A 27729-nucleotide genomic window follows, 5' to 3' on the forward strand; every position below is an offset into this window, starting at 1 on the left:
GACTGGAAAAGCCACAAAGATGCTGCCACTATACAGATTGTGTGCTTGTCCTGCTGTGACAAGGACTATGCTGAGGCTTGCAGAGCACTACTTCAGCCACTGGATCAAAACAACATCTTTCTACACATCACATCAAGAATTCAGGCAGTGTTGACAATGCAAAGACCACAAGCTGCATTAAGGGTAAGAACACAAGGTCCTGCCTGAGACAACTTATAATCAAAAAGCTGCAGATGACCACCCACAACTGGGAACAAACCAACTTCAGGTATTACAAAATTCAACTTATCTTAGATATTATTTAGCAAAGACTGCAAATGGGCAGCACATTTAAAATAAGAATCATGTGTTTTTCTTTTTTTTTTTGCTACACATAAAACTGATGGATTTAAGCAGTCTCCACTAAAAATAGTAAGCAGATTCAGAGAATCAAACTTTTTGTATTGGTTTCAATTCTACAAGGAAAAGCAAAACCCAGGTCCACTTGACATACTGTTTTTGCATTCATCCATACTTGTAGCTTCCTTTTCATTGCTGAATTAATAAAGATTTCATTTGGCATTTCCTCAAAATAACTGAAAATATTTACAAATAGAAGAGATGAGCAATGCTTAGAACATTCCATTCTTTTTCAAATGTCAATAGCAGGTGTTCAGTGAATAGAAAGGGAGGGATAAAATAGAAAAAGGCTACAGGCAAAATGTGGACTTGCTCCTTTTCTGTGTCTCACTGACTTGTGTTTTCTCACTTGACCTTCTCTACTAAATAACTGCTCTCTTACCACTTTCCATTTCACTTTATTTCATCATTCATAAGCACTCTCTGTTGCTTTTCAGCTTTTCCCACCCTGTTTCTTCATGTTAGTATATGTTCCTCCTTTTCTCGTCCATTGTTTTTTCCCCACTTCTTCATTGCCCTTATCTTTAACAGCTGTACAAATTTTTGGAATATTTAATAGCACTGATACTGCTGTCATTAAATCACTTCCCTAGTGTTCTAGTGGGGAAGAGCATTTCCAGTAACTGAATGTTAAGAAATGTTCTTGCAGAAGTACTGAATTTAAAAAGTGGAAAAGATGCTGAAGTAGTGGCAAATACAGTGGAAGAAATTACCTGTCTCATGAATTGACAAATAAACTTCCATGAAATGACAAAACCTTTCATAAGACTGGGGAAGTTTGTGAAAGCAGTTTTTACATCCCATAGCAATATTTGTAAGTTAATATTCTTTATGAAGCTGACATGATATTTTTGTAATTCAAAAAATTCACAGAAGAATAGTTGAAAAGGACCTTGAGGAGTCTATAATCCAATTTCCTTCTTAAGGGGTGATTAACAACACGTGCATAGTTTCTGGCAGAAGATTGTCTACATTTTTCTTTAAAACTTTCAATTAAAGTCTCCTGTGGAAAACTAATCCAGCCCTTCACTATCCTTAACATTAAAAAGAATTTTCAGTCTAACCTGTATGCTCTTGCTGAAATGTATTATATATTTCTATGATGCCAGGGGGGAAAAACAAACAAACAAACAAACAAAAAAAAAAAAACCAAACAACAAACCCAAAACAGTTTATTCCTTTCCTTATGCTGTAGCATTTTGGGTACTTGAGAACTGCTGTTTTCCCTGTCATCTATTTCCAGAACTTTCAGTCTCTACAGAGTTCATGTTTTCTAGCCCACCTTACAATTTTTTTCTCCCTGCCCTTCTCTCCAAGTGGCCCACATCTTGCTTGAAGTACAAGGCACCAGACTGGATAGGTGTTTACCAACTGGTAAAGCCAAGACTGAGTAAGTACTAAGTGCAATTATTATTTCAAGTATTTGCTACCTGTAAAGCTAATTCTACCTCCTAGTATGACAGGGATTTTTCTTACTAATAGCTTCATCTTCAAGTCAACAACAAAAATGCCTAGATCCTGTTCTGCAGGGTTTTACCTACCTCAATATTACATTTGTATGGTGGGTAACTTCTACCAAAGTGCAGTATCTTATACATTCCCTTACACAATTTCACAACATTTTAAAAGATGGCATCTTCAGTTTGTCAGGATCACAATGAATTCTCATACATCTAAGTTCCAGCAGCTATACCTTTCACATTCATGTCATCTAGTTTAACAATCATATTCCCAGTACTGTCATCTGGGGGATATGGGAAGCACTGAACACAGCTGGACTCTCAGCAGGCATCTGCTGAACCTGTTCATGTTAACTCCATGTTAAGAGTAACACATTGATTACTCCTTAAGCTGCTGTTCAGAGTGTTTTGTCCTCCTTTAGCTTTGGCATTCCCCAGGAAGAAGAGGAAGAAATCCTACATTAGCAGATATTAATCCATAGTGTATATATTTATATATTCCATATATATGTAGCATGTATTCCACAGGATTTCTCCAGTCCTCTATGCTTACTCATGGTCAACAAAGGCAGGACTAGGGATCTGGCCCTGTAAGTCTACCATGTAGTATAGTCTGTGTCTACGTATGAATTTTTATGTCATTTTTAAGGTTCATTTGTATAATAAAACTTCCTCTATAATAATGAGTTTTAGCCTGTGCAGGGTAAGTTTTGAAGTCAGCTCATATTTGGACATCTGACACACTAACTTCGAAACTATAGTTCCACTTGTCATTTAGAACAGAACAGAAAACGGTCCTTTGATCACACAGAACATACAGATCGGAATGTGGACAACAGGGAAATGAGTGAGAAACAAAATGGGAAAAATAAGGAAAAAATATAGAGTAGAAGGGTAATATAAGACTAGAAGAACAAACTAGAAGATGAAAACAAGCCAATTAAAAAACATACAGCATAAAATATGATGAAATTAAAGCAAAGAAACAATAGGACAAAGTTTAGAAGAACAGAAACAAAGAAAAGGCAAGAAAGAAAATGCAAATCCATGAAACAACATTGAAACCAAGCACTTATTTCTTTGCCTCTACAAAATAATTCGGTCCTATATTTTTAGGAGAGTAGTCATACATTCTCAAATCTTTAGCTCTTTACTGGCAGCACAACAGCCTCATGCAGGATTTTAAAAACATATTTCAAGACAAGGATGTGCTATATCTTTCCAAATCTCTGCAGGTCCTCCCACATGCTGTGTCCTTTTCTCAATCTAAGTAAGATTCATTAAAACTTAAGATGCTTTGCTTTTTTTGCCTTTGAAATACACTGTCATTAACATTGGTCTTGGTGAATATGTCTCGCTAAACCCTACCTCTTCAGAATTCATGATCATGTTTAATTATTATTTTACTCTTACAAAGCTATTTATTTCACTATCATGCAAAGCCCAAGTAAAAATTATTAGAAAGTGTTCTTCTTTCTGTCATCTGCAAAGCAGAAAGGAGAAAGAATTACAGGAGATGGAAGTTGCCAGACAGAGCCTTCATCCTTCTCTTGTTTAGTAATCTCTCCATTGCCTCAGTAACCAACAAACAAGGTAAAACTGCAGGCCTACAGCAGCAAAACAGCACAACCACACCACGATAATGATTACCAAACTTTCTGCACAGGTAAAGAGAGAAAATTAAAGCAATCTTCAACTCACTACATTTTGCAAAATCATGCATATAATAAAATGACAAAACTGGGAATCTTGGACAGCATCTTCTGAGAAGCCACCATTCTACCATTCTGAAACACCAGGGGGAAACAAACAAACAAACAACAAACAAACAAACAACAAACAAACAACGTTTATTTGCTTTCATATTGATAATCATATTTTGGGGGTTTTTTATTGATTTTCATATTCTATATTTTATATTCTTAAATGTCTTAGCTTATTCAGTTCTTGTTTTCCTTAAAAGTTTCCCTGCTTTCAGTGAATATCCTTGGAATAACATCAGGAAGCACCATCATTCTTAATCCTTTTCTGGATTTTTAAAAAGATAATGCAATATTTAAAGGTCAGAAAAGCAAAAACTGAAGGTCCTTATTAGCGTCCTTGTATGTCACACATTCATAGCCAGATTCTCAGAAGTGCACAGCATTCATCAGGAACAATTACAGTTTTTGTTTGTTTTGTTTTGAGTTGAAAATTATACCCATGAAAAAAAAAAAAAAAAAAAAGTTAGTTTAGTAGGTTGATGAGCTTGGTGAAAGCAGGTTGATAACTGATTAAGGACAAGTACAACAAAGGCACTTGGCAGCATAGGTTTCTATTAAGAATGGCTTGATTTCAGTGCAGTTACTCAGAGCAGTAAGGCTAAAAAGCTTGTAAGGCAGAATAAGAGCTTAGGTTTCCCTGCTGAAATCACTGATCATTCAATTCAACCCACACTGCATTTTCATGTAAAAATGAACTGTGCTGCACTTGCCATGTACCAAAAGTAGATTAAGTCATTGCTTGTGGTGTGCTGTAACAACACTTACATGGAAACCACATCATTTTCCGTGTGATTTAAGCTTTCATTTAAAGAAAATGTGAATATGTGGTTATTAAAATAACCTTTCAAATGTGAAAATGTATTGGACCTGCAGGGTAACAGTCCAGATGACAGCTCTTAAGAGGATGTGATCCATTTCTGTTCATTTAAATAAAACATTAATTCCAAAATGAAATAACGATAATTTCAAAAATCAATGTTGTGTCTCTTCCAACCTTTCAACAGAAATGTACAACAACAGAATAACTGAAATTGAAGTCAAAGTTTGCTTTGTGGGTGCTACAATATCTCTTTCAAACATGTAGCTAGCGAATAGTTATCAGGACAAGCAGAGGAGTGGAGATACAAAGTAGCCAGTAAAGACTTTTTCACAAAGGCCAAATTCAGATGGCAAACAGAAGAGGTTTCATTATATCCCTGCCTCTAATGAGTTTACTGATTCTGAGTTGTATTCTCATTTTCTTGTAACACAAAAAGAATTTTGTCAAACTGACTAAGCCTGAGTGTCCAGTCTGATTTAGTTTCCAGACTTTCATTGGATCCCTAGCTCTGAGAGTTACCTTTGGATTATTTCTTGTAATAGCATAATTCTTGTGCTATACTCACATTAGATACAGTAGCGAAGTTTCACTATCCTTGACTTGCTTTTAAAATCTGAAAATATTTGTTCTTCTTTAAATGTTATCGGATATCTGCTTTTTAAAATCTCAAAAGAGAGCAGCCAACATATAATCTTTCTTTTAAAAAGTGTATGCATGTAGCCTACTAGCAAGATTCCTCTCACTGGTATAGTTTATCCTGCTTGCTATTCCATTTCTGAGCACCTGATCCATGTGACTAGGAGACAGTATAGACACAGTGGCAAACCATTTCTCATACTGACTAAACCAGAAATTTTGTATAGGACTTTTATTTCTAGTAACCACATGGTTCTACAAAACAACCATAGACATGATAATGACTACAAGTTTTGCTATCTATTCCACTTCTATAGAGCATCTGACTTTTTTAAATATTCCTGAAGATGCAGTGGAAGGCCTCTCTATTGCTCCAGGCATTTTTCCTGCAGGAGTAAGGGGGATAAGGATTATTTGGTTTTGGGTTTTATGCATTATTCTCAGATTCTCAAAAGACTATACTTGGTTTTTTGAATTAAGTATACACTCTGCATACACAGAGGACTGCAATTTATACATTTAATATAAAAACACAAACCCCACATATTTCTCCTATGCATCCATCCAGCAGTCTCCAAAGAACTATATGCCAAACACTGCATTTTCTATGTAGCAAAGCACTGATACAACTATAGACATTAATTTCTTAAACATCTGTTTGGCTAGAGCTGCATTCTCTCACTCCTCTGTCTTACAGCTAGCTCCTCACAAATCTATGGTGTTCTCTATTCCATAGCTGTTCCTATTCTGCCATTAATAATGGCAATGTTTTTGCTTTAAGAGTTTAATCTTCACCATTCCATAAATAATGTACAGATTTATTATGTGTAAGACTTTCTTCTAATATTTTACTACTCATTCATTTGTGAAATTTGTCATGGGACTTGTGATTCATAAAGATTTAAATGATATGATAAAACTTAGCTTTTAATTGTTAGTTCTCATAAGTATTTTTAAATTACTTTGGGGTTTGTGCTTTATGACCTTAAAGATAATTTTTCTTGGCTTTTTAACAGACAACAGAAAGATTTATCAGTGGTGTTTTTTATCTCCAATTCATTGTGTGGCTTTGTTTTTATGCCAGATTTTCTATCATAAAAAAGATAACATTAAGGCAAAATTTTATTTATTTATTTATTGCAATCATTCTGCATTCTATTCACTACACTAGAGCTGAAGGTAAATTATTCCACTGATACTTTCATAATGGGGAGCTGATGTTAGTCTTGTTCCTTTCACAAATAATTTTTAATTTCTGCAGTTTGAAGATTTGTTATGCTAATGCTTTTTTTTTTTTTGAAGTGGGCATAGTTTTTTTCTTATAATAACAGAAGTGCTGATGGCATTAGAATTATTTTAGCAATGATACTGTGTTTTTAAAAAAAATTATAGAGGTGAAAGCAAAAAATATCTGGTTGTATGGGCCATTTTCTTAGATTTCCTTGTCATTAAATTCTAAATTGTGTTGGGCAAATCTGGTATCTGGTAAAATTTGAAACAGTTAGTTGTCTAGCTCCCTGAGTGCTCCCACGGGTATTTCCATATAAATTCATGTTGGAATTACATGTGTAAATACATGTTGTAAAGGAAATAGAGAAGGTGGGAACATATCCTGGATTATTTTATTTAGAATTTCTTTCATTCTCTGATTTAAGGAATACAGTAGTTCTTAAGTGCCAAAAATATCACCACAATAATCTCTAGCATCCTCAGGGCATGATTTAAGTGTCACAGTCAGTCTTCTGCAACACTTGCAGAGAAGGGAAGTAAGGCAGACTAAGCTATTTTGACATTTTTGCTAGCTTAAGCATGTTGTTTCATGCATTCATAACCAGGAGCAACATGCCTATACTGGGCTGACAGCTACAGACAGACTCATTAATGACTGCATTTGTTTAATTCCAGTGACTGCAAACAAAAGAAGCCTCTTCCTCAGCATCTCCACTGACAATACACTGCATGGACATTAGTTTCCTAAGTAAATTTGGAAGTTGTTGAGACTGACACAACAGAACTTACAAAAATGTTCCTGTTTTCTTTACAATCTCATTTAATATATTGCTAGTCTGTTGAACTGTGGCTATAAATTTCACAGGACAGAGATGTCACTGCTTTGAGGGGTAGCTATGCAAATTATTTTTAGACATTTTAAAAGGAGAGTCAATTACTGAATTTGTGGTCAAAAACACTGCATTGACTTCTAAAGAGACTAAGCATATTTTTCTATATCTTGGTATTAGACTAGTAGACACTAAAAACATACTAATGTGCAATCTTTGCTACAGAATTATTTGACTTGGTAAGCCCTGCACTGAGTACAGGCTGAGGAGAAGGGGTGCAGGAAGCTGCCACTGATGGAGGATCTCTGAAGTCAGGAGGGCTAACACCTGGGATACATAAAAATCTTATTTATGGAATCAGGCCAGAATAGTGCCTCCCGTGGCACTCCTTTCCCTAACTTCCCAGACTGTAGGAAATTATTAATAAAAAAGAAATGGCCATTGAAGTTGTGATTCTCAAATGCATTACTACATTGATATTTACAAGGGTTAAACAGTTTTACTGGACAAGAAATCTGGTACAAAAATCGAGTACTTTACTTACAGACATTGATCTGACCCTGCATTTCCAGGGAATAAATTTGTGCTTTGTTAAAAATGTACCATATTTACTTAGAAAGACAGTTGGTTCACTTCCTTTAAAAAAGTATTTTAAGGAAATGTGAAAAAGTCTCTGTTGTTATTTTTAACTTTTTATTTTCAATCTACCTTTAAAAACCTATATTTTATTTTTCTGTCCTAAGAAGATCATACAGAATTACTTTCCTTTATTTTCATCAGTACCTATTTCTTGGTTTCTTCTTCTCTCTCTGTATCTCTTTCTATGGAAATAGCCTTTTTTGCCTTCTTTATTTCTTTGCCTCTTTTTCACTGTCTTTTTCTTTTTCCCCTCCAAAGATATCTCCTCACATTTCTCAGCTAATCCTTTCATAACTTACCTAGTCCATTAAATTCTACTCACCTTTGGGAAATATTACCAGAAGCCAATGACCAGAGAAATAAAAGGATTAGACAAAGATTACAACAAAATGGAACAAGAGAGACTCCCAAGTAAAAAGTTCATCTTGGTTCATTTTTTAGAATTACAATATAGGCTAGCTATAGCAAAGCCTTCATATTTAGTTTTATTTCATTATGAGTTGACAAAGAATTTGACTATGTAACAGGAAAAGTACTCTCTGAATTTATTTCAGGGTCACCTACCTACGGTCTTGAGAGGATGCTGAAGGAGGGAGCAGCAAGCTCCTGCTTGTTGCAATCCATTAAACATCAGGAGACGAAGCTAGAATAAAAGCTAGAAAGCCATTTGTGACAGGAACTCTAGTTCAAACAAGAGGAAAGGATCACATCTCTCTCTTTTTAGGAAAGCTTTGCAACATATATACCTCCATTTTTTCGTGAAAACATTTTGTTTCCTGGTAGTATGTATTTTCAGCCTGAGTCTTATTGCTCCCACTGCCCACCCTGCAACAGCATTTGGTGGCTTAGCTTGGAGCTTTTCCTCCCAGCCCAAGAACTGGGATGGCTACAAGAATCATTGTTTCATATGCATCCCAGACTGGTTTGTTCCCTGTCACTCCCACTTCTCCAGCATAACCCTGGGGTGCCATCAAATTCATCATGTTCCATGGTGATTTCAGAGGTAGGCTGGAAGAATGGTGAAAACATGCAGTCTTATAAATTGCAGAAAGAATCACCATCCAAATGTGGACATACTGAAGATACAATCAGGAGCAAACATGCTGTAGTTCACTGAGACTTCAAAACTGTTTCAGATGTTGGCTGAAGGGCAAAACTCAGCTGTGATTTAGCTTTATACAGGGCAGATATATCACCAGGAACTGAATTCTAACCTTTTAAAAAAGTCAGTGGGACTTCTGGCATTGACTTCAAGGGACCAGAACTTCAGCCAAGACAGGTAATGTATAAGCAAACATGCTGCACTCTTTGGTAGATTTATTGTTGTTGGTTTTAGTATTAGTATTATTATTGCTATTACAGTAGCTCTTAATTAGACTAGAAGTAGACTGAAGTAAGACTAGAACATATGACTAAAATGATACCTGAGCAGCAATTAAAACACTAGCATTAATGTGCCATAGTACTGTTCTACTTTCCCTTTGCAAATGTATGTTTTGTTCTATATAGATGTGAGGAGAAAATGTGTTCATTTTGCTTTTTGTCAGTGTTAAAATATTTTCCTCATCATCAGGTAATGGTTTGTCTGTATATGGAAGCAATATGATGTCCCGGCTCAAAGCTTGTGTTCATGCAGCACCAGATTCAAGAATTTCTTTCCTACAAGTAATGGAATTAAGTTTACTAAGAAAAAAACCCCCATGGTGTCCTTCAAATAGCACTTGGAACTGCAAGTTCTTGCTGCTCTGGATGCTGAAGGTCTAGCAGCATGCTTACAACAGTAACATTGTAATTACAAGGTCACTTTAGTTTTACCTGAAGCGATGACAGTGCTCACAAGCACTGCATATCCATGGACACTAACACATGTCCACTAGCTTCCATTTCTGGGAAAATACCAGGAAATGTCTAAAAAGAGTTTCAAAGTAGACTAATAGGCAATGTCCAAACCTGGGTCAATACCAGGGTCTCTGTTACACTAATGCTCAGCACAGCCTGAAAGGAGGCCCTCACCCTGCCAGAACGCCATCCATCGCTGGCATATTCAAGCTCCTTAGCAAGACTGGGTTTCTGTGTGTGACGCGCTTGGCGTTCCTTTGGAATCACGAACATTACTGAAACACAAAAAACTTATTTAATGTCCTGAAGAAATAAAATTATACCAGAAGTGAGCTAAGCAGCCATAGCTACCTGGCTACAGAAAGGAATAGGCCCCGTCCTGCAGCTGAAGCTGGCCCAGGCCGTCGCTCGCCCCTGGGCAGTGCAGTCCCCCAGGGGCCCCAGGGACGTGGCCACGGCCACAGTGCGGGCACAGGCCAACAGGTGATGGCATTGGAGGGGCTGGAGCCCAGGGCCAGGGGGGGCTGTGAGCACCTGCCCGGTGACCTGCGACAGCACTGTCCTGCTGGAGTACAGAGGAAACAACGTCTCCAATCGATTATTATTTAACCTTTTCTACGGTGAGCAAATACCATCCACAGTGTGGTTGCACCACGCCGTCCAAGATCCCCAAAAGAAGTCTTTTTTAGTAAAAGAAAAATTTGAGCAGTGAACCGCGTCTTTGTTAAAGAGAAAAACATTTTCTGACTAAGCTTCTTGAAGATTAGCATCAACTTCGACAGAAGCTGGACGGGCGACGTCCTAACGTCCGTAGAACTGCCCCGGCGGCCCGGGGGCAGCCCCGCCGCGGCCGCGGACATCCGCAGGGACGGCGCTGCCCGGCTTCTTCCCGGGACACGCACCGGGAGGGCGCTTCGCCCCGGCGCTGACCCGCCTCCCGCGGCGACCGCCCGGGCGCGGCGCCGCCGCCGTTGCCGCCGTTGGGCTCGGTGGGGGGCGGTGCGGCGAGGCCCGGGGGGGCGCGGCGGGGCCGGGGAGCGGCGGAGGGGGGGGGGGGGGGGGGGGGCGAGGCCCGGGGAGGGGGTGGGCGGCCGCCGCTCGCGCTCCCGCCCTGTGGGGGCGGCGCGCAGTTGACGGCGTCAGCCCCGCCGGGCCCTACCGGCCCCCGCGAGCGGCTCCCGGCCAGACGCGCCGCGGGAGAGCGCGTAGTGGCGCGGCGGGGCGGGCTCCCCTGGCGGGAGCACCGGGCGGGTGCCGGCGGCCGCTGGATGGGAGCCCTTCTCCGCCGGGCACGGCCGCGTTCGCCGCGCCCCCGCCGCCGGCTGCCGGGAGGAGGACGGCAGAGCATGCCGCCGGCGGGGCGGTTCCGCAGGGACTGACATGCTGCTGAAGGAGGGAAGGCGCCAGCCCCTCCGCCTCTCCCCGCGGTAGCGGAGGCGATGCCGCAGGGCCCTCGCCGGGCTCTCCCGCAGGCGCCAGGCTACCACCCGCAGCAGCCGCGCTCGCTGCCGTGAGCGGCGCGGTCCCGGCCGGGCCGAGGCGAGGAGCGGCGCGGGTCCGCACCCCCCCGCGGGGCGGCGGCGGCGGCGGCGGCGGCGGGGGAAGGCGCTGCCCGCGCCCGCGGGGCCCCGCGCGGCGGGCGGCTCCGCGCGGCGGATGCGTGTGCATGAGCGCTGCACCGAGCGGGCGCAGGAAGCGCCCCCGCTCCGCCGCCTCCATCTTCCAGGGCAGCAAGACCCCGCCGCACGGCCGCGACAGCGAACGCCGGGGCAGCGGCTCCGATAGCGCCTACCAGACCCAGAGAGCCCTGGATGACTGCAAGATGGTGGGTACCACGGGTGGGCTTCCCTTCGCTCGTATCTTTTCGCGGGGTTCTCGGCGGTGGCGGCGGTGCCGCTCCTCCCGCCGGCTTGCCTATTCCTATCACGTGCAGTTGCACTATTTTTAAAACTGCGGTCCCCGTCGGGGGTGCTGCCCCGTAGCCTAACTCGCAGCGGTTCGACAGCGGGAGAGGGGAGGGAAAACGAGACCTGTGGGGAGCCGGCTGGGTGCCGCGGGACGGCCGGGCAGGGGCCGGAGCCGGGCGCCAGGTCCTGCAGGAGCCGGAGCAGGAGCCCTCACCCCAGCAGCACACGCCGCCGTCGCGGCGCTGCCAAGCATCTGGAGTCGCTTTTTGCCAGATCCGGCCAAATTCGTCCCCAGGCTTGCGTGCACTGAAGCCTGAATAGGTAAAATAGTTGCCTCCACAGCATCACTGCACTCTCTGCTTGCTGTCTTGTGGAGTAACCACACTCTTGCCCTAAAAACCTGCTAAAAGGGGACCCAGAATTTGCGGCCCTGAAATCCTGTCCCTGACATACGTGGTACCCGTTCCCAGTCTCGCCAGAGTAGCTGATTGTAATTGTAAAACCTCAGATCAGGCACCTGCATCCATGTTATTTTTGTTTTGGACTGTCACATTACGGTGTGACATTTTTCTCCATTCATGTTCAAAATGCTTGGATCCTGACACTTTCCTCCAAACCAGCGCCATATACCCTTTGTCTGGCTCCTTGAGCTACAGTCAGCTGGACACTGTAATTGCTCCTCTAACCAATGACAGAAAACAAATGAAGTTGCTGCTACTTCACTTGAAAAATCTGTATCTTGCTAAAGCTCTGTCTGGTAGCATTGGAAAGGTACCTGCTACTTCTGTTTTGCTGGATTCTGGCAATTTTTTTCCTCTAATACAGCAAATTGGGCTGGCAGATATCCACTCTGATACTTCAAAATTGGGAACAACTCCCAGTGCACCGAGAACAAAAGCTGCTACAGTAGCTCTATAAATATACCCAACAAGTGGATCCTACTGGGTCCTGCCTTTTTTGTCATTCCCGACAGCATAATGTGGTTAGTTAAACAGTAGTTCTAGCTTTGTAGAATTCACTGATTAGAAATAAAATATGATTTACAGATGGATTGTCAGGATGCAGTAGAATTCAGGAGATAAAACCAATGGGTTTTTTCCTTGTTCTCTGTCTCAGTGCTGCAACATCAGTGTAGTTTTCTTTTCCTTGGCAATGCTGAGGTGGCTGAATGTGTCCACTGTTCAGACAGGATGTCAGGTGAGAACTGGCAAAATGTGTCTGGTGCAACCAGTTACCAGTTGCAGGATGAGACTCATTCCACTTTTACTTAATGCAGAATAATTACGCTATGACACAACATAGTAAAATTTTTTTTCTCTCCATTGCTTTCATGCATTCTCTTAAGCTACAGAATGAGAGAGTTGAAGCCAGGTTTAGCAAATACTGTGCCTAGGGCTTTGTTTGGTGCGTGCTTTTGGTTTTGTTTGGGGTTTGAGGTTGGGAGGGTGCAGATATACTGGAATGCACTGGGATTGTTTTGCTGCACCAGAATCAGAGAAACCTATTTGCTATTCTTGCAATGAAATTTAAGAAAGCATGGCCAAAGAATGGGTCCCGATACTAGTTCTCAGTTATACAGAGTAATTACAGTGGGATGCATGAAGAGTCAGAATGTACTACTGCAGGAGAAGCGACTCGTTTATTTTCTCAGTATGAGAATTGGAGGACTTGACTTTAAAATTTTGTAGATCTGATAGAATCCACGTTTTTAGCATGCTTGTATGTTGGGATACGTTGAACTCCTGGTGCTAATGATGGCTGGAGAATTATGAGCAGTTACTCTTGCCTGTTTTTATGTAGTTTAGAAATTGAGGTCAAATTAGCAAACACAGATAAATAAATACTCTATTCTGTTGCTCCCTGCCTTCCACCCCCGCCACCATGTGGAGCAAATGGTCTGATGTGCTCTATTTCAGAAGACAGCTAATGCTTCATTTTCTTAAAATACAATCCCACTTATGTGATCAGTGGAACTAAACACTTTAAAAGTTACCCATTTATCCAATAGCATCCATGTGTATCTGCTCGATACTAGATTTCTGTAAAGGTTGAAGGATTTATTTACTTCTTTGTCTGTTTTTCCCACACACACATTGGAAGAAGTGCTTTCTAGAATCCTAACTGGAAAGTGCCTGGTACAACTTCTCAGCCAATCATTCTTCATCCTCTTCAGATCAATTTTAAGTCTGAAATACGGGTTAGAGGCCATTGTCAGAACAGAAGTCATTACAAAATAAATTAGCAAAATCACCAGTGTAAAAGCAAATGCTACATTCCAATTCCTAAATGTGCTGTTAGTCAGGAAGCAGGAGGAGCAAAGGCATTAATTTCTGGAGATATTTTTGTCTTTTATGGTAGCAAAAAATAACCTCGTGCTACTAGTAAAACAGCTGGTTCTTTGTCTGCTTAATATTTAAGACTAATAACTCAAACATTTTCAGACATTAAAAGCAGAAACACTACTTTCCTGCAAATGAACATTTATAGCTCACAGAAGAGGCAGCTGTCACGGAGGCCTTAGTCATTTACTAAATATTGGGCACTTGATCCTGTATACCATGAAACTGGGAGCAGCAGGAACAAGCCCTAGATTGGGCACTTTTTTAAAAAACTTGGTTGTTTTTATCAGTGTAGTTAACTGTCTTGTGTAAGTAAATACTCTTTGTTTTTCAGCTTGTCCAGGAGTTTAATACCCAGGTGGCTCTGTATCGGGAGCTGGTCATTTCCATTGGGGATGTCTCAGTCACCTGTCCATCTCTGCACGCGGAAATGCACAAAACTCGAACCCGAGGATGTGAGATGGCCTATCAGGCTCATCAAAAACTAGCAGCAATTTCTGGGTAGGAGTCCACTTATGTTTAATTAAAGCTGTACTTATATGCACATCTTTGCTCAATACAACATTATGGAAACTTTCAGCAAAAGCATTAACGTGTTTCTGTTTTAGGCATAGAGATATATGACCACAAATTCTACAGAGTGCTCATACCCTTACAATAGTGCAATTTTGGGTCAAATCCTGGTCCCCTTACGAAGATGGTATCCTACTGATTTCACTGGATGCTTTTATGTAAGATGAACAGGATTTTACTCTGTATCACTAGACAACCTGAAAAGATCAAGGGAGAAGCCTTGCCTTTCAAGGGTGAAATAGCAATAGCTTTCCGTCCAGTCCTTCATTGGGTATACCTAATTGAATAGTTAAAGACAACTAGCTCAGCTCAACTAGAGACTTAAAATCAGATGAAAAAAATAATTAGGTGAAAATTACATAAGGAAGGGGAATACAAAAACTATTGTGAAAACTTGTGTTTACATTCTACTTGTTTTTAAATCCTTATTTATGTTGAAATGAGGATTGAAGCTTTTCCAGCATATAATGCTTTCATTTATTCTTTGATATTACATTATATACATTCCTTTCCATGGTGACAGAATGTATCATCACATACTTGAGACTATGCCTCAGTACAAGATAAACCAGCGTAAATAACTGTGTCTTACAAAATGGGAATTCATGCTGCTTACACAAAGACTAATTATTTTGTGGGTTCTTCACAGTATGGTGACTGGGGCGTTTGTATTAACACATGTACCTCGTGAGTCTCTCTGACTACACTTCGTCAGAACTTTCTGCGCCTGCCTTATCCACCATAAACCATTGTGTACCACTGGAAAAAAAAAATATTTTTTTGCAGCTCTGCTTAGTCCCCACTGAAGTTCATTTGTCACTTTAATGTATATGAGAAATCTGTCATGTGTTTAGTATATAAGGGAAGACTGCATGAACAAACTAAACAAAAGTGAACACTTGGTCATTTTAGCAGAACTGTCAACATTTTCAGATGTGATTTTGTGCAAAGACACTTAAGTTGATATTGTGACTTCTGATTTGTTCCTCAAATAAAATACCTGCTTTTAAGTCACTAAAGTTTGTAAAAATTTAAAAAAAACCCCAACCAACCAACCAGCCGAAAGGCACAGTTCTTTTTAACCAGTGCACTGAAAATGTGTAAGCAAACAGTAGTGAAATCGATCTTGTGCACTTTGAGACTCAAAAGAGAGACTAATACAAACTAAAATAATACGTCTGAATAGCAGAACAGAACTTGGATTTTTTTATCTCCCCCCCCAAGAAACCCATCAATACATGGATACATGCTCATTTAAAAGTATGGAGTGTTTTTAAGTAATCGTTTCATAGCTGGGAGTCTGTCATACACACAGAGATGTCCTGAAGGTTGTGCAGTTGCTGCGAGATTGACATTTAGCTAATCTAAAACTGTTTTAAATAACTGTGATAATAATGTGATATCCATAACAACTGGTAGGTGTTAGAAACCCTCTGGAAATTACTTGTTTGGTTTGACAGACATTTTAAAAGATGTGCTTCACATCCCCACCCTCCTACAGCTGAGGAAAGCCATATGAGCCAACTTAACTTGTTTGGTGTATCTGTGAGGAAAGATGGGAGATGAAGGTGTAGCAAGGATTCAGTGTAGAAAAATAAGAGAATATCTCTTAATTCAGCAGGAAGAGTGATGTATTGCATATGGCATAAGATCTGGAATGGGAAACTAATTTGGTAGGAAGAAAAAGTACCAGGCAGAAAAATACTTAGGGACAGAAATGTATTAATTCATTCTCAGTGTTAAATAGTCAGAAGGGTAGTGTATTGTTCACAAACCATGGATAGTCAGCAGATGGGACAAAGGCTCATTTAGTTCACTGCTTTAGTTCAGAATGCACAGCACTGCACTGTGCTCTGGGTAACACAACCAATTCTGTCTTCCAAAGCTTGTTAAAGAAAGCCTATTGCCTTCCCACCCAGAGAGAATAATAGCAATCAGCTAATTATGTTACTAGACTATAAAATTTCATTACATATAGGCATTCTATTAGTTTAAGTAATCAGTAATGTTCAGTCTCTAAGTGACCTCAGCTGTTGCAGGGCACTCTTTCTTTCAAAAAGTTGGCATCACTGTCCGTGACATTATTAATCTTGTTTGTGCTGACTGGAAAATTAGCAAACTGCTGTATTTTATGCTTCCTGTTTGAATACCTCAGGATTTGAGACTCTTAAACGCACTCCTGATTCAGGTGGCTAGACAAGGCATCTATTTCCCTGCCTAACTCACCTGTTCTACAGGACTAGTGAAGGTAACAAAGAGGAAAGGTGCAGAGACTTGGAAGGAAAGAAACAAGAGCAGATCCACTAGTGCTGAGAAAGGCAGCTCTGGAAGAAAATTTGGGAATTGTGGAAAGGGAAAGAAATGCTGAGCTGGCAATAGTGGATTAGAAACTGAACAGGATAGAAGTCATGAGGAGGAAAAAAATTTGATCATGGGCACATCAGTTCTGGAATATTAGATGGACATCAGAGTAGGACAGTGGCGTAATACAATCAAGCAGAGAAGACTGCAGGTGTAGCTGTAGAAAAAGTATACGCTGGTATGCCAAAAACCAGGAGATTCAGCGAGGGATATGGTGGAAGTGAAAGCCACACTTACATTTTCAAAACTGAGAGAAAGAAAAACAAAGGAGAGGATGACAAAGATAAAGAAGTAGAAAGGAAACATAAAACCTTATGAAGTCTTCACTGGATTAGACCATATCACCCCATCTAGTTCAAATCTGACAGCTGCAGTAGCAGAGATTTTGTAAAATAAAAGCATATGATAAAGGACCTATGCATAGAATGATGCCTTCCCTAGTATACTTGGGGAACTCACTACCCAGCAATCAGTTTAGGGGTTTCCTGAGCCAAAGGCTGCCTGTGAACTATTTGTATCTGACAAATATGAGTTCTCACAGAAGATTTCAGGATTTACCTGAATAGGAAGGTCTTTTACTCAGAACATGCTGAGGATGAATAATGACATCTTTACACTGTGGTGTGTTCAAAAAATGTTACGAATTAGTTTACCAAAAAAAAACTATTATTGAGAAAGGAAACTTCACATTCAATCTCCAATTTAATAGGGCCTCATAGCTATTACATTCTCTTCCTAACTTGCTCTCTTATGTATTTTTCTTGTAGAAATAGGTGAAATTTTATCACAAAAGATACATGCCTGAGTTTGGCAACACTATCACAGCTTTCAGGGAATAAAGATTAGAAATAAAATAATTTTAATTGAAATATCCTAGTTCTAGTTGACCTTTTAGGAATGTGAGTCAAAGTAAATTCTTCTTCCAGTGTTGGTTTTCTTAGGACTTCAGGACAATTCCTGCTCACCACACTCTTAGTGATTTTTAATGAACTGTCTTCTGAAGAACGTGAGTAAGGTTTGGTCCTTTCATTACCTTTTCTGCTGTATTAATTTATCAGAAATTAAATATCTCAAAGCAATTACAATGTGTACCCTTGCAGTATCAGCTGTCATGGTCAAAACTGAAGAAAGTAAAGCAGCATGAAAATGAGACAGCATGATTTTTTTCAAAAGGAAAAGAAAGGAAAAATACTTGTAACAGTAGAAAGATGGGGTGAAAAAGTGCAAATCTCTGTTTTGGAAGGGGGACTGCTTTATGGGGTGATAAAGACTGGTGATACTTTAGAAGTCATCAAATAGAGGGCCAGCTTTATAGGTGAAGTACACTAAGACTGAGATATAAACAGAAAGATAACTCAGCACTGTACTTTAAGATACAGGTCTGCACAACTGTGTACACACTTTTGTAAATGTCCCTTTCATATTCTCAAGCACTTGATATGCTTACATAATGCAAGTACTTCTGTGTGCACTTGGCACACTGAAACCAGAACTGGCAGTATCTCTGTGACAGTCTGATATATATGTTGACAGTGGCTTTTTTTTTTTTTGTATGAAACGAAACTGTGTGAGGAGCTCAGGGGTGCATGGCAATGTACATATGTGTGAACATAGCTTTCAAAGTAGTCATCCTCAGTTCTTCAGACTGGTGTTGCAAGGTCCTGAATCTAAGGAGGAATACACCAGTACAGGCGGGGAGCCAACCACCTGGAAAGCAGCTTTGCAGAAAAGGACCTGGGCAATTCTGGTGAACACTGAGCCAGCACTGTGCCCTTGTGACAAAGAGGGCCAGCAGCCTCCTATGGTACTTTAGGAAGTGTTGCCACCAGGTTGAAAGAGTTGATCCTTCCCTTCTACTCAGCGCTGTTGAGGCCATATCGGGAGTACTGTGACCAGTTCAGGGCTCCGCAGTAGTATAGAGAAAGGAACATACTGGAGTGGGTCTAGTTAGTGGCCATGGAGATGATTAACATCTGACATACAAGGAGAGGCTGACAGACCTGAGACTGTTCAGCCTGTAGAAGAGAAGGATTGGAATGAGATCTTACCAATGGGCATCAAAATTACCTGATGGAATAGTGTAAAGAAGACACAGTCAGGCTCTTCCTATCACAGGCAGTGATAGGACAGCAGGCACAAACTGAAATACAGAAAATTTGGTTTTAAACATTTTTAAAACCCATTTTTTACTGCAAGATCGGTAGAATATTGAAACAAGTGCCCCAAGAGGTTGTGGAGTCTCCGTCCTTAGAGAACTCAACTGGACATGGTCCTTAGTAATCTGCTCTAGCTGACACTGCTTTGAGCAAGAGGGTTGGATAGATTAGTTCTAGATGTCTGTTCTGTCCTGTGACAAAAGTCACTAAATCTCTCACTGGGAAAATTCCAAGATAAGTTTCCTGATTTGACATTGAGGTGCATCTGTTACTTTTATAAAACAGTTGATGTAACTTCCCTTGAGTTCAAGAAAAGTTAAGGAAGTAGATGTAAAAAATCACATCCTGATTGCATTCCTGTCTTTATTTCAGTGCACAAAAATGTTACCATAATGTTGCTTTAAGAATGTAGTTTTAGGTAATTTCTACTTTTGTTTTTCTTTGCAATCTACAGTAGATTTCTGATGTTTTCAATAAGCAATATAAGATAATTTCTTAGACCTAATTAATATTAGATCAGTTCCTACGGTTGTGTTAAAACATTCTATTGACACCCAATTGTGACCAAATTTTTATTAAACTGTCTGAATTTTCCCCAAATTATGACAGTTTAAAATTATTATCTGCTTTCTAAAGCACACAAGCAAATAAAAAAGACTGCTCAAAAATATTTTACAAATTAAGAGAAAAGGAGACTTCAGGCTTATAACTTAGTGAAAGCTTCATTAAGACAGATAACAGAAACCATTTGTAACTTCAGATGATAAATAAAGCACTGTTGGCAGGCAGTATAGCTGAGCAGAAACAAAACGTAGCAACACTTAGCTCAACAGTTTACAATTGTGAATCAAAAACAAGGTACTGCCAGCAGACAGAGCAACAAACTAGAGCTCTGCCCAAACTAGATACCAATCAAGCAGCATGTATGGAGACCTCTGCCCTTCCTAGATGTCTTTAGAATCACTGCCATTGTACTGCTGTAAGCGTATGTGTCAGAGGTGGGGAGAGTGATACTAATGTTGATCCCTGGAGTTCTGAATTACAGGCACTGCCCCTGTATCCTACCTCAGTTAGAGTTAGCATTGCTTCAACAGCCAGATGAAAGGTAAGAATAAGGTAAGTGCTTTGCAGAGGTTACACCATGATACCCAGAATGCAGCCTCTTGAGAGTATAATTAAATATTAAAAATAATGTGGTAACATGTAAGAAAACAAAGAAAGCAGTCAAAATTCACTGCAAGAATCAATACTGTTATACATGATAATACCAACAGCATAAAGCCCCCTGCATTCATATGGTCTTTTTTTTCTCCAAAATAATGCAGATATTTAAAACAGTAAGACCTTAAAAATCCTGTTAAGTAAGTACAAAATGTTGAGATTCTTCACTTCTGAAAACTGTTGAAAATACAAAACTTCCCATTTGCACTCACAGGTGTATACTAAAATCATGTCAGTAAGTTGTTCCAATCTGGAAGGCTAGATGCCACAATTCTTACAATCACTGAATAATACCTTACTCAGCAAGTTGTCCTCAAGACATAACTGGGACTGTCCTAAATGAGAAAAGTCAGAGAGATCTTTGTCTTCCTCCAAAGAAGAGCTTTCAGGATCTGGAACAAGTTCATTACTGAGCATTCTTATCGTATAAAGACTCATTTTCCCTCAGCCTTTATATTCAGCTTCTGTAAACATTTACCGTAGCTTTCTTAAATGCTTACAATTTTCTTCTGATTTGGAGCATATAAAATTCTAGAGGCAAATTCTGACTATGTTTGTTCCACTTTGTTTGGAATATCTTCACTGATTTCTCAGTCATGAAGTGACTCCAGACTTACTAGTGTGTGTCAGAGACTGCACCTGTTCCCGTAACTCAAATCCCATTTTTGACTAATAGGAGTTGGTCTACATGGGAATGTTTTGAGAGGTAAGCTCAGATATGGATATTTTGTGAACATACTCTTTATGGACAAACTAGCGTATAATAATGCAGTAAGTATATCACAGCTTACTCCTTTCTCAAGAAAATAAGGCACACATACGTTGTTCTCGCTAGATTCCTTTGCAAAAATTTTTCTAATTATACAAGCTATGTGCATCTAAAAGGATGGAAAGGGACATTGAAAAGCTAAGACTATTTTCTGTGGAACTGAGTTAAGGTGCATTCTGTTGTTGAGAATAAAATCTGTTTACTCAATTTTAAGTTGCAAGCTAACAAATCATTTAAGTCAGATACCTCAAGTTCTAATAGGCAAATTCAGAAAGCAAATAATGGAGAAGAAAACAAGGTTACTTACTAAAGCCAGAGTTCTCAAAATAGCTAACCTCTACAGACTCACTTTTCCTATGTACCTTTGTCTTTGGAACTATGCTCTCATATGCAGTTGGGACTTGAAGATAAAAGGTATTAGTATCTCCATTTATAGATCTGTCTTCCATAACTGGAGGCCAGATTTAGTAAAGGGCAAACATACTCGAAAGTGAAGTCCGCATTTACTTCTCTATGTGCAAAACAGCGATTCTGAAAAGCCTGAAAGTTCTACATCTGTGGTGACACAGTGTAACTTGGTTTTGGCAAAGTGGAAGAGCTTAGCACCTTGTTTAGCAGTAAAATTAATCAGCAGGCAGAAGTGAGACATTCTTGCTTGTCCAGGCTCTGAAGAGCAAGATCCCATAGGTCCTGTCAGAGTGTCCTCAGAGCCCAACACACATTAACAATTTCGGACTCCTCACAAAACACAGTGGCACCTGCCACTTTCTTTTAAACCAAAGCTGAAAGGGTGTCAACTTGATTTCTAGACCACTTGCACCTACCTCACAGAAAAATGCCCTGACTACAGTCAGGGGAAAGTGGGAGCTAAAAGTAGGATGGACATCATCTTTGTCAGTCACTTATTTGCCCCATTCTTCCATCTCACACTCAACTAGCACATTGACAGCACCTTCCAGTGCAGCAGTGCCACTGCCAAGACACTCAAGGACTGCACGTGCTGGGTAGGCCAGATAGGTAAGCCTGCCATTTATGTGAACAGTGCTCTAAAAGAAGAGGAGCAGTATCCCAGTCCAGCAGCCAGGGACTCTGCCCCATGCTCAGAGATCACCACAAATAGCCATATTCTCCCTAGCAGGCATAGAGCAATGTGGCTTTTTCTCTGTGACATGACCTGAAGCTCAAAGGTAACTGCAGGGAGGAGGGAGCACATTGACATCATCTGACCCAGTGGGCAGAGTATTGTGCACAGGGGAGCAAAATGGTGTGTAGCTCTGCACTGTACTTGGGTTTCAAGCAGTGCCAGTGCAGTTAAACATTGAAGACTGTTAAAGAACTTCCTTGATGGTAAGGAGAACTTGTATTCTAGTCCTTGCTCCCATGATTTTTTCTGTCTTTTAAGCAGATAAAATTCAAAAAGATGCAGGGGAGCAGAGATTCAGAACTCACATAAATGCTGAGTGTTCTTCAGCACTCTGCATCTTCAACCTCATAAACTGTAAATTCATCTACAAGGTGCCTTGGTCTAGGGTTGGAGTAGGCTGCACGTTTAGGGTGGTTTGGCTTCCATTTTGACATGCATTCTGCATTCAACTCTCCATCTGGGTCCCAAACTTCAGCCTGGAAGAGGCTACCAAAAAGTAAGCTGTCCTTCACTGGAATGCTCCTGTCTGCTATGCACAAGCAGCATTCCTCTATGGTTAGATTCCAGGGAGTTTGTTTCTCTAAATCTAACTCAGGAATAATGGAGTATTCCAGCAATAGGTAAACCTATTTATCTGTAGCAGTGGTTGAAATAACCACTGTTTTACACTCTGATTTTGAGATATATAAACCTTTTACATCAGAAATTGAAGTGAAGGAAAACAACATAGGTAGCCAGAGAGATTTGGGGACTGAATTACATTGTCAGGATCCCTTTAGAATTGCTGCAGCATCAGAGCTGACCTTGTTCAGACAACTCTGTGTTTCTGCAAGCATCCTCTTAACTTCATGCCCTTCTGCCCCATTTTGTCTTTCCCTCAAAATACCTACTATCACTGTTGGACATAAAAAGCTTTTCAGACTACTTCTTCAAAAGCAATTTTCTCAGGGAGTAATCAGCCAGAAGAGCCAGCTGTTAGGCACATAGGAGCAGAAACTGTGGGGATTTTGAAAAGCCTACAATTGTTGACTCTTTTTTGAGAGTTGCTGTTACCTTTGCTTCACTCCAAATTTTCTCATACCCTCTTCTCCCTTGTCATCCCTTTTCTTCAGTGTTTCTGTTTCTTGCCTTTTTTTACTCTTAGTCCATCTCCGAACAGTAATGAAATTAACATCAAATTTGCTGTTATCACATTAACTATTTGGAAACTCTTTAGGGCAGAGACCTGCATGTACTTAAAACTGAATCCACTTACCTTTAGATCTGTGGCATTACTGTAATAAACATGATTAACAAGAATAATTAATGGTTTGAATATTTTTTTTTTTAATGTTTTGGTAAAAGTCTTTAAAATCTTTCATTCAACCTCTGACTGGTGTTTTAGGTGAATCACTTATTAAATAGGTGTACCAGTACTTATTATTTCTGAAGAATACTGTGTATAGTATTTAATGCTTCTACATCATAGTTCAGTCTTTCAAGGGACAGCATAATAGTCAAATATTCTATTTTATTATTGCTATAGTGTTTCCTAATAAAGAATGTGAAGATTACATTTTTATCATATTGTTTTCCCAAATTCATTCTTAAAAATTTGATTTTAAATGTCAATTCGCTGGAATTTTAGGCCCTAACACGTAACAGCACATAGCAACTCCTGTATGTATCCTGGCATGTCACAAGTGGAATCAGTTAACAAGCTCTTACTGAGCAAAAACCTTGATACTAACTTAAATCTGTAAATAGTGCTTTAAAAGGGGATTTAGAACTAAATTTTAAAAGGTATTTAAGTGCAGCTAATTATGAGTCTTTCCTGTCATGCTAATGATCCTGTGCCCACAAAAATTGGCCCACATGGTTCAAAATTAACGTTAGACCAATCCAAATTATTTTTTCATTTCAGCATTTCTGAGAGAAAATGTCTTTATTGGTGAAGTTTTGCAAAAAAAAAGTATACTGAAGCTTCATCCCTAGCTTCACAGATATGATTACAAGTTGCAGTTGCACTGATCTATGACCAAGACAGTCAAGAAGAGCACCTTTATGTCCCCTTTAGGCCCACTGCTTTGAAATCTGTCTCACCAGCATATTTCAGTAATGTTCTCCTCTAGATTTCTACTGAAACACATCTGAGGCCAAAGCTGACAATTTAGTCATGAGTTTTCACAGAACCATAGAATCATAGAATGGTTTGGGTTGGAAGCAACTTTAAAGATCATCTAGTTCCAACCCCCCTGCCATGGGCAGGGCCAGGTTGCTCAAAGCCCCGTCCAACCTGGCCTTGAACACTTCCAGGGAGGGGACACTCACAACCTCTCTGGGTAACCTGCTCCAGTGTCTCACCACCCTCACAGGAAAGAATTTATTCCTTCGATATAATCTAAATCTACCCTCTTTCAGTTTAAAACTGTTACCTCTTGTCCTATCCCTACACTTCCTGATAATGAGTCCCTCCCCATCTTTCCTGTAGCCCCCTTTAAGACTGGAAGGCCACTGTAAAGTCTCTCCAGAGTCTTCCCTTCTGCAGGCTGTACAACCCCAACTCTCTCAGCCTGTCCTCATAGGGAAAGTGCTCCAGACCCGTCATCTTCGTGACCCTGTGCTTCTTTCTTCTTTTACATGCTTCTTTCCTGATAATTTTATTAAATACTGTTTGATTAAGAAGTCCCACATGGCTGCATTTTTTAGTGTTAGACACACTGCTTACCTTGGTTCTGTATAGCTTTGGTTATATTGTTTTCAGAAAATTCTGATTCTCACTGAATCTTATAAATCTAGATTATGTTAGTAATATGTTCATATATCTTAAGAGAAGTGAGAACATGAGATAATGAAGTTGTGCATTAGAAAAAGACTTCAACATGGGCTCTTAGAATTCTATGTATACTGCCTTTTTGCTTCTGATTTCTTAACTCCTTTTTTAAGTTTTGAACTGAAATTTTCCTGTTAATGGGAATATTTTTACTAATGCTGAGTAGTTCTCAACATTCTGAAATACTTTTCTCTAGTAAAAACAATTTTGATACTGTGTCCCTCACTGAAATCGGCAAGTGCAGTTGCCAAGTTAATTGTGCAGGACCACGCAATTAAATGCATGTCGTTCTCATAATCCATGTTCTGTCATGACCAAGTGCTAGACTTCCTGCAGAGTAATCTAAGAAAAGACTTTGCATTTATCATGAACTTTGGTGCATGGAGGTTTGCTCTAGTAAAATGTCGAGTACTATCAATTAAATGATGTTAAATTTATGTTTTAAATTAAACATATACTGAAGTGCTGGCTATTATTGAATGCTATTTCCTCTTTGCTGGATACATTTGCAGATTGACATCTAGATTTTCTACATCATTTTTAAGTATAGAGAAATAATACGCTCATTTATATATGAACAATTATTCACTGTAGTTCTTCCTTTTCCTTCTTATGTTCCATTTTTTACCTTGCTATTCTTATCTTTCATATGAATACTTTCTGCATGAACATTTCCTGCCAGCAGATTTGGCATAAGAATTCAAATACTGTCATATTATATTAAATTACGTGCTTGAAGTTGTTGAAGAAACTGCTTTCCCATTGTGGAAGAAAACAAGTTTGCATTATTGGGTGAGCAAAGAAAAGCTGACATTTCATATCTCTGTCTATCAAGGCATACAGATCATTGCAAATGTACTGTTGGTAACTTTGTCAGCATGGCAAGTGATTAAGTGGCAATATATTTGAAAGAGCTGTGTTTATACATCAGCCTCCCATAATTTCCATAAGTTCTAGAGCTGTTATTGTGGTGACGCAGAACTATCCACCCATATGTATTTACACCCCCTTCCAAAAAACCCCAACACCAACAAAACAGAGATTGATATTTTGGGATAGGATGACAACTGCAACCATAGCCCTGTACACAGGCTAAGCAGTGTGAGGCTGTGTGCTGAGGAAGCAGTCTCTTCATGCAGGCTGAAGAACACCAGGGCCCCAAAGCCACAGACATTCCAAAGTCTGGGCACTTAATTTAGCTGCAGATCTACCCAAAGTAGTGCGTGTACAGCTTTGCTATTCATTTTACATCATTCAAGATGTGGAAATGAGTAGTATGTCTATGCAGATGCTAATACAGGATACTGGATGCCCAAGGAAGACTTTGTGGGAGCATCATTGCTTCCCAAGCAGAAGTAGATTTTTCAAAGAGGAAAGAAAAGCAACACCAGTTCACAATGTCAAGTGGAGACTAGAGCAGGATTCAAAAATCTGAAGTGAAAAACATGCAAAATTCTTCATGCTAAAATACTGCTTCCTGAACACATTTTATCAACAGATGGTTTTAAAAATTTCTTTCTCCATATATGAATTTAAACATTTCAGGAAGCTAATCTATTTCTTTTTTCTCTCTCTTTTTTTTTTTTTTTTTTTGACACATTCAAGTTTTCTCAGTCTCTCAGCTGTGATTTTTAACTTAACTAGTCATTCAGATTTGATCTGTGAAATATCTGGTGGGGCTGTGTGAGATACTTCTACAGACACTATACCACAATTTCTTTTTCACTTGGAATACTATTATATGGAGGTATTTGGGTATTTGTTTTAAAAAAGATTAAAAAATACTCCGGGGCATAAGAATGACCTATATAAAGCACTCCTAGAAGCATTTACTACATCCAGAATTCTAAATACTATCTTATTCTGAGCAACCTAGTAATGATCTGTTCGGTGGACTATTTTCCTTCTAGTTCAGAATTGTAGCAATCACACTGTCTGACTAAGAGAAAAAACAAAAAGGATTATGAGAATGTAGAAAAAACGGATTATGAGAATGTATGGATCTTTTCAGTAATTGTTAATGCAATATAGCTCTTACCCAAACCCCAGTGAAGCTTACAGAACATTTTCCCTTTATTTTCAGTAGTCCTTAGACTAAAGTGTTTTGTCATATTTTTGAGGAAATGCAAATTACATTGTTCCTTACCACTTCTCATTTTACCATCTCTTCACATTCTGTTCTGTTTTTTCAATTTTGAAATATGGAAAATCAGAAATCTGAGTTATAGATAGATAGCAGGTATCCAGGTCACACAAGTGCTTTATGGAATGCCCTTTGGAAAAATTTTTATATTGAAATTTATATTCAAAGCAGTCATCTGGTTTAGTGTCCTGTGGATGGTCAACAGCAGATGGCATCACTTGCCTGCAGCAGAGTTCCTTCTAATTCACATATGTTAGTATACTGTTTGTTGTAACCTAGATGCTACAGCACCAAATACCTGAAGCATTTCATTCATTTTCAAGCCTTTCTGGGAAGTCTCACCTTATTTGTCCACACAGATCAGAACAAATTTCATTGATCATCCCACATGAGATACTTGTTTTGATAGTTTTCAAACATTATCTTTCCAACTATTAACCAAAGGAACTACACAGGACGGTAGGCATGAATTATTACCCTTTAATTTTCATGGACTTTTGAAAGATAGTTTATAAATAATTTATTAACAAGTAGTAAGTGATTAAGGAACATTTTAAAGAACTTAGAAGCTTAATGAAAATCGAAGGGGAAATCCATAGGCAGCATGATTTTCAGCTGTCTGCAGTCAAGCTATAAGAGGCAGTATGGAGGTATACTGGGCTTGAGCCCGTTGACTGCCACAGACCTG

General features: G+C 39.7%; 1 protein-coding gene across 1 annotated transcript in view; it reads left to right on the forward strand.

Annotated features, from left to right (window-relative positions):
- Positions 1–10779: 10779 nt before the first annotated feature.
- Positions 10780–27729, forward strand: part of RGS7BP (regulator of G protein signaling 7 binding protein) — a 46814-nt gene continuing 29864 nt past the window's right edge. Inside the window, exons 1-2 of the mRNA XM_074813147.1 lie at positions 10780–11441; positions 14197–14363. Coding sequence (XP_074669248.1) covers positions 11283–11441; positions 14197–14363 — 326 coding nt within the window. The 5' untranslated portion in view covers positions 10780–11282. The remainder of the gene's footprint in view (positions 11442–14196; positions 14364–27729) is intronic.

Source organism: Strix aluco, chromosome Z (assembly GCF_031877795.1).
Source record: "Strix aluco isolate bStrAlu1 chromosome Z, bStrAlu1.hap1, whole genome shotgun sequence".
NCBI lineage: Eukaryota > Metazoa > Chordata > Aves > Strigiformes > Strigidae > Strix > Strix aluco.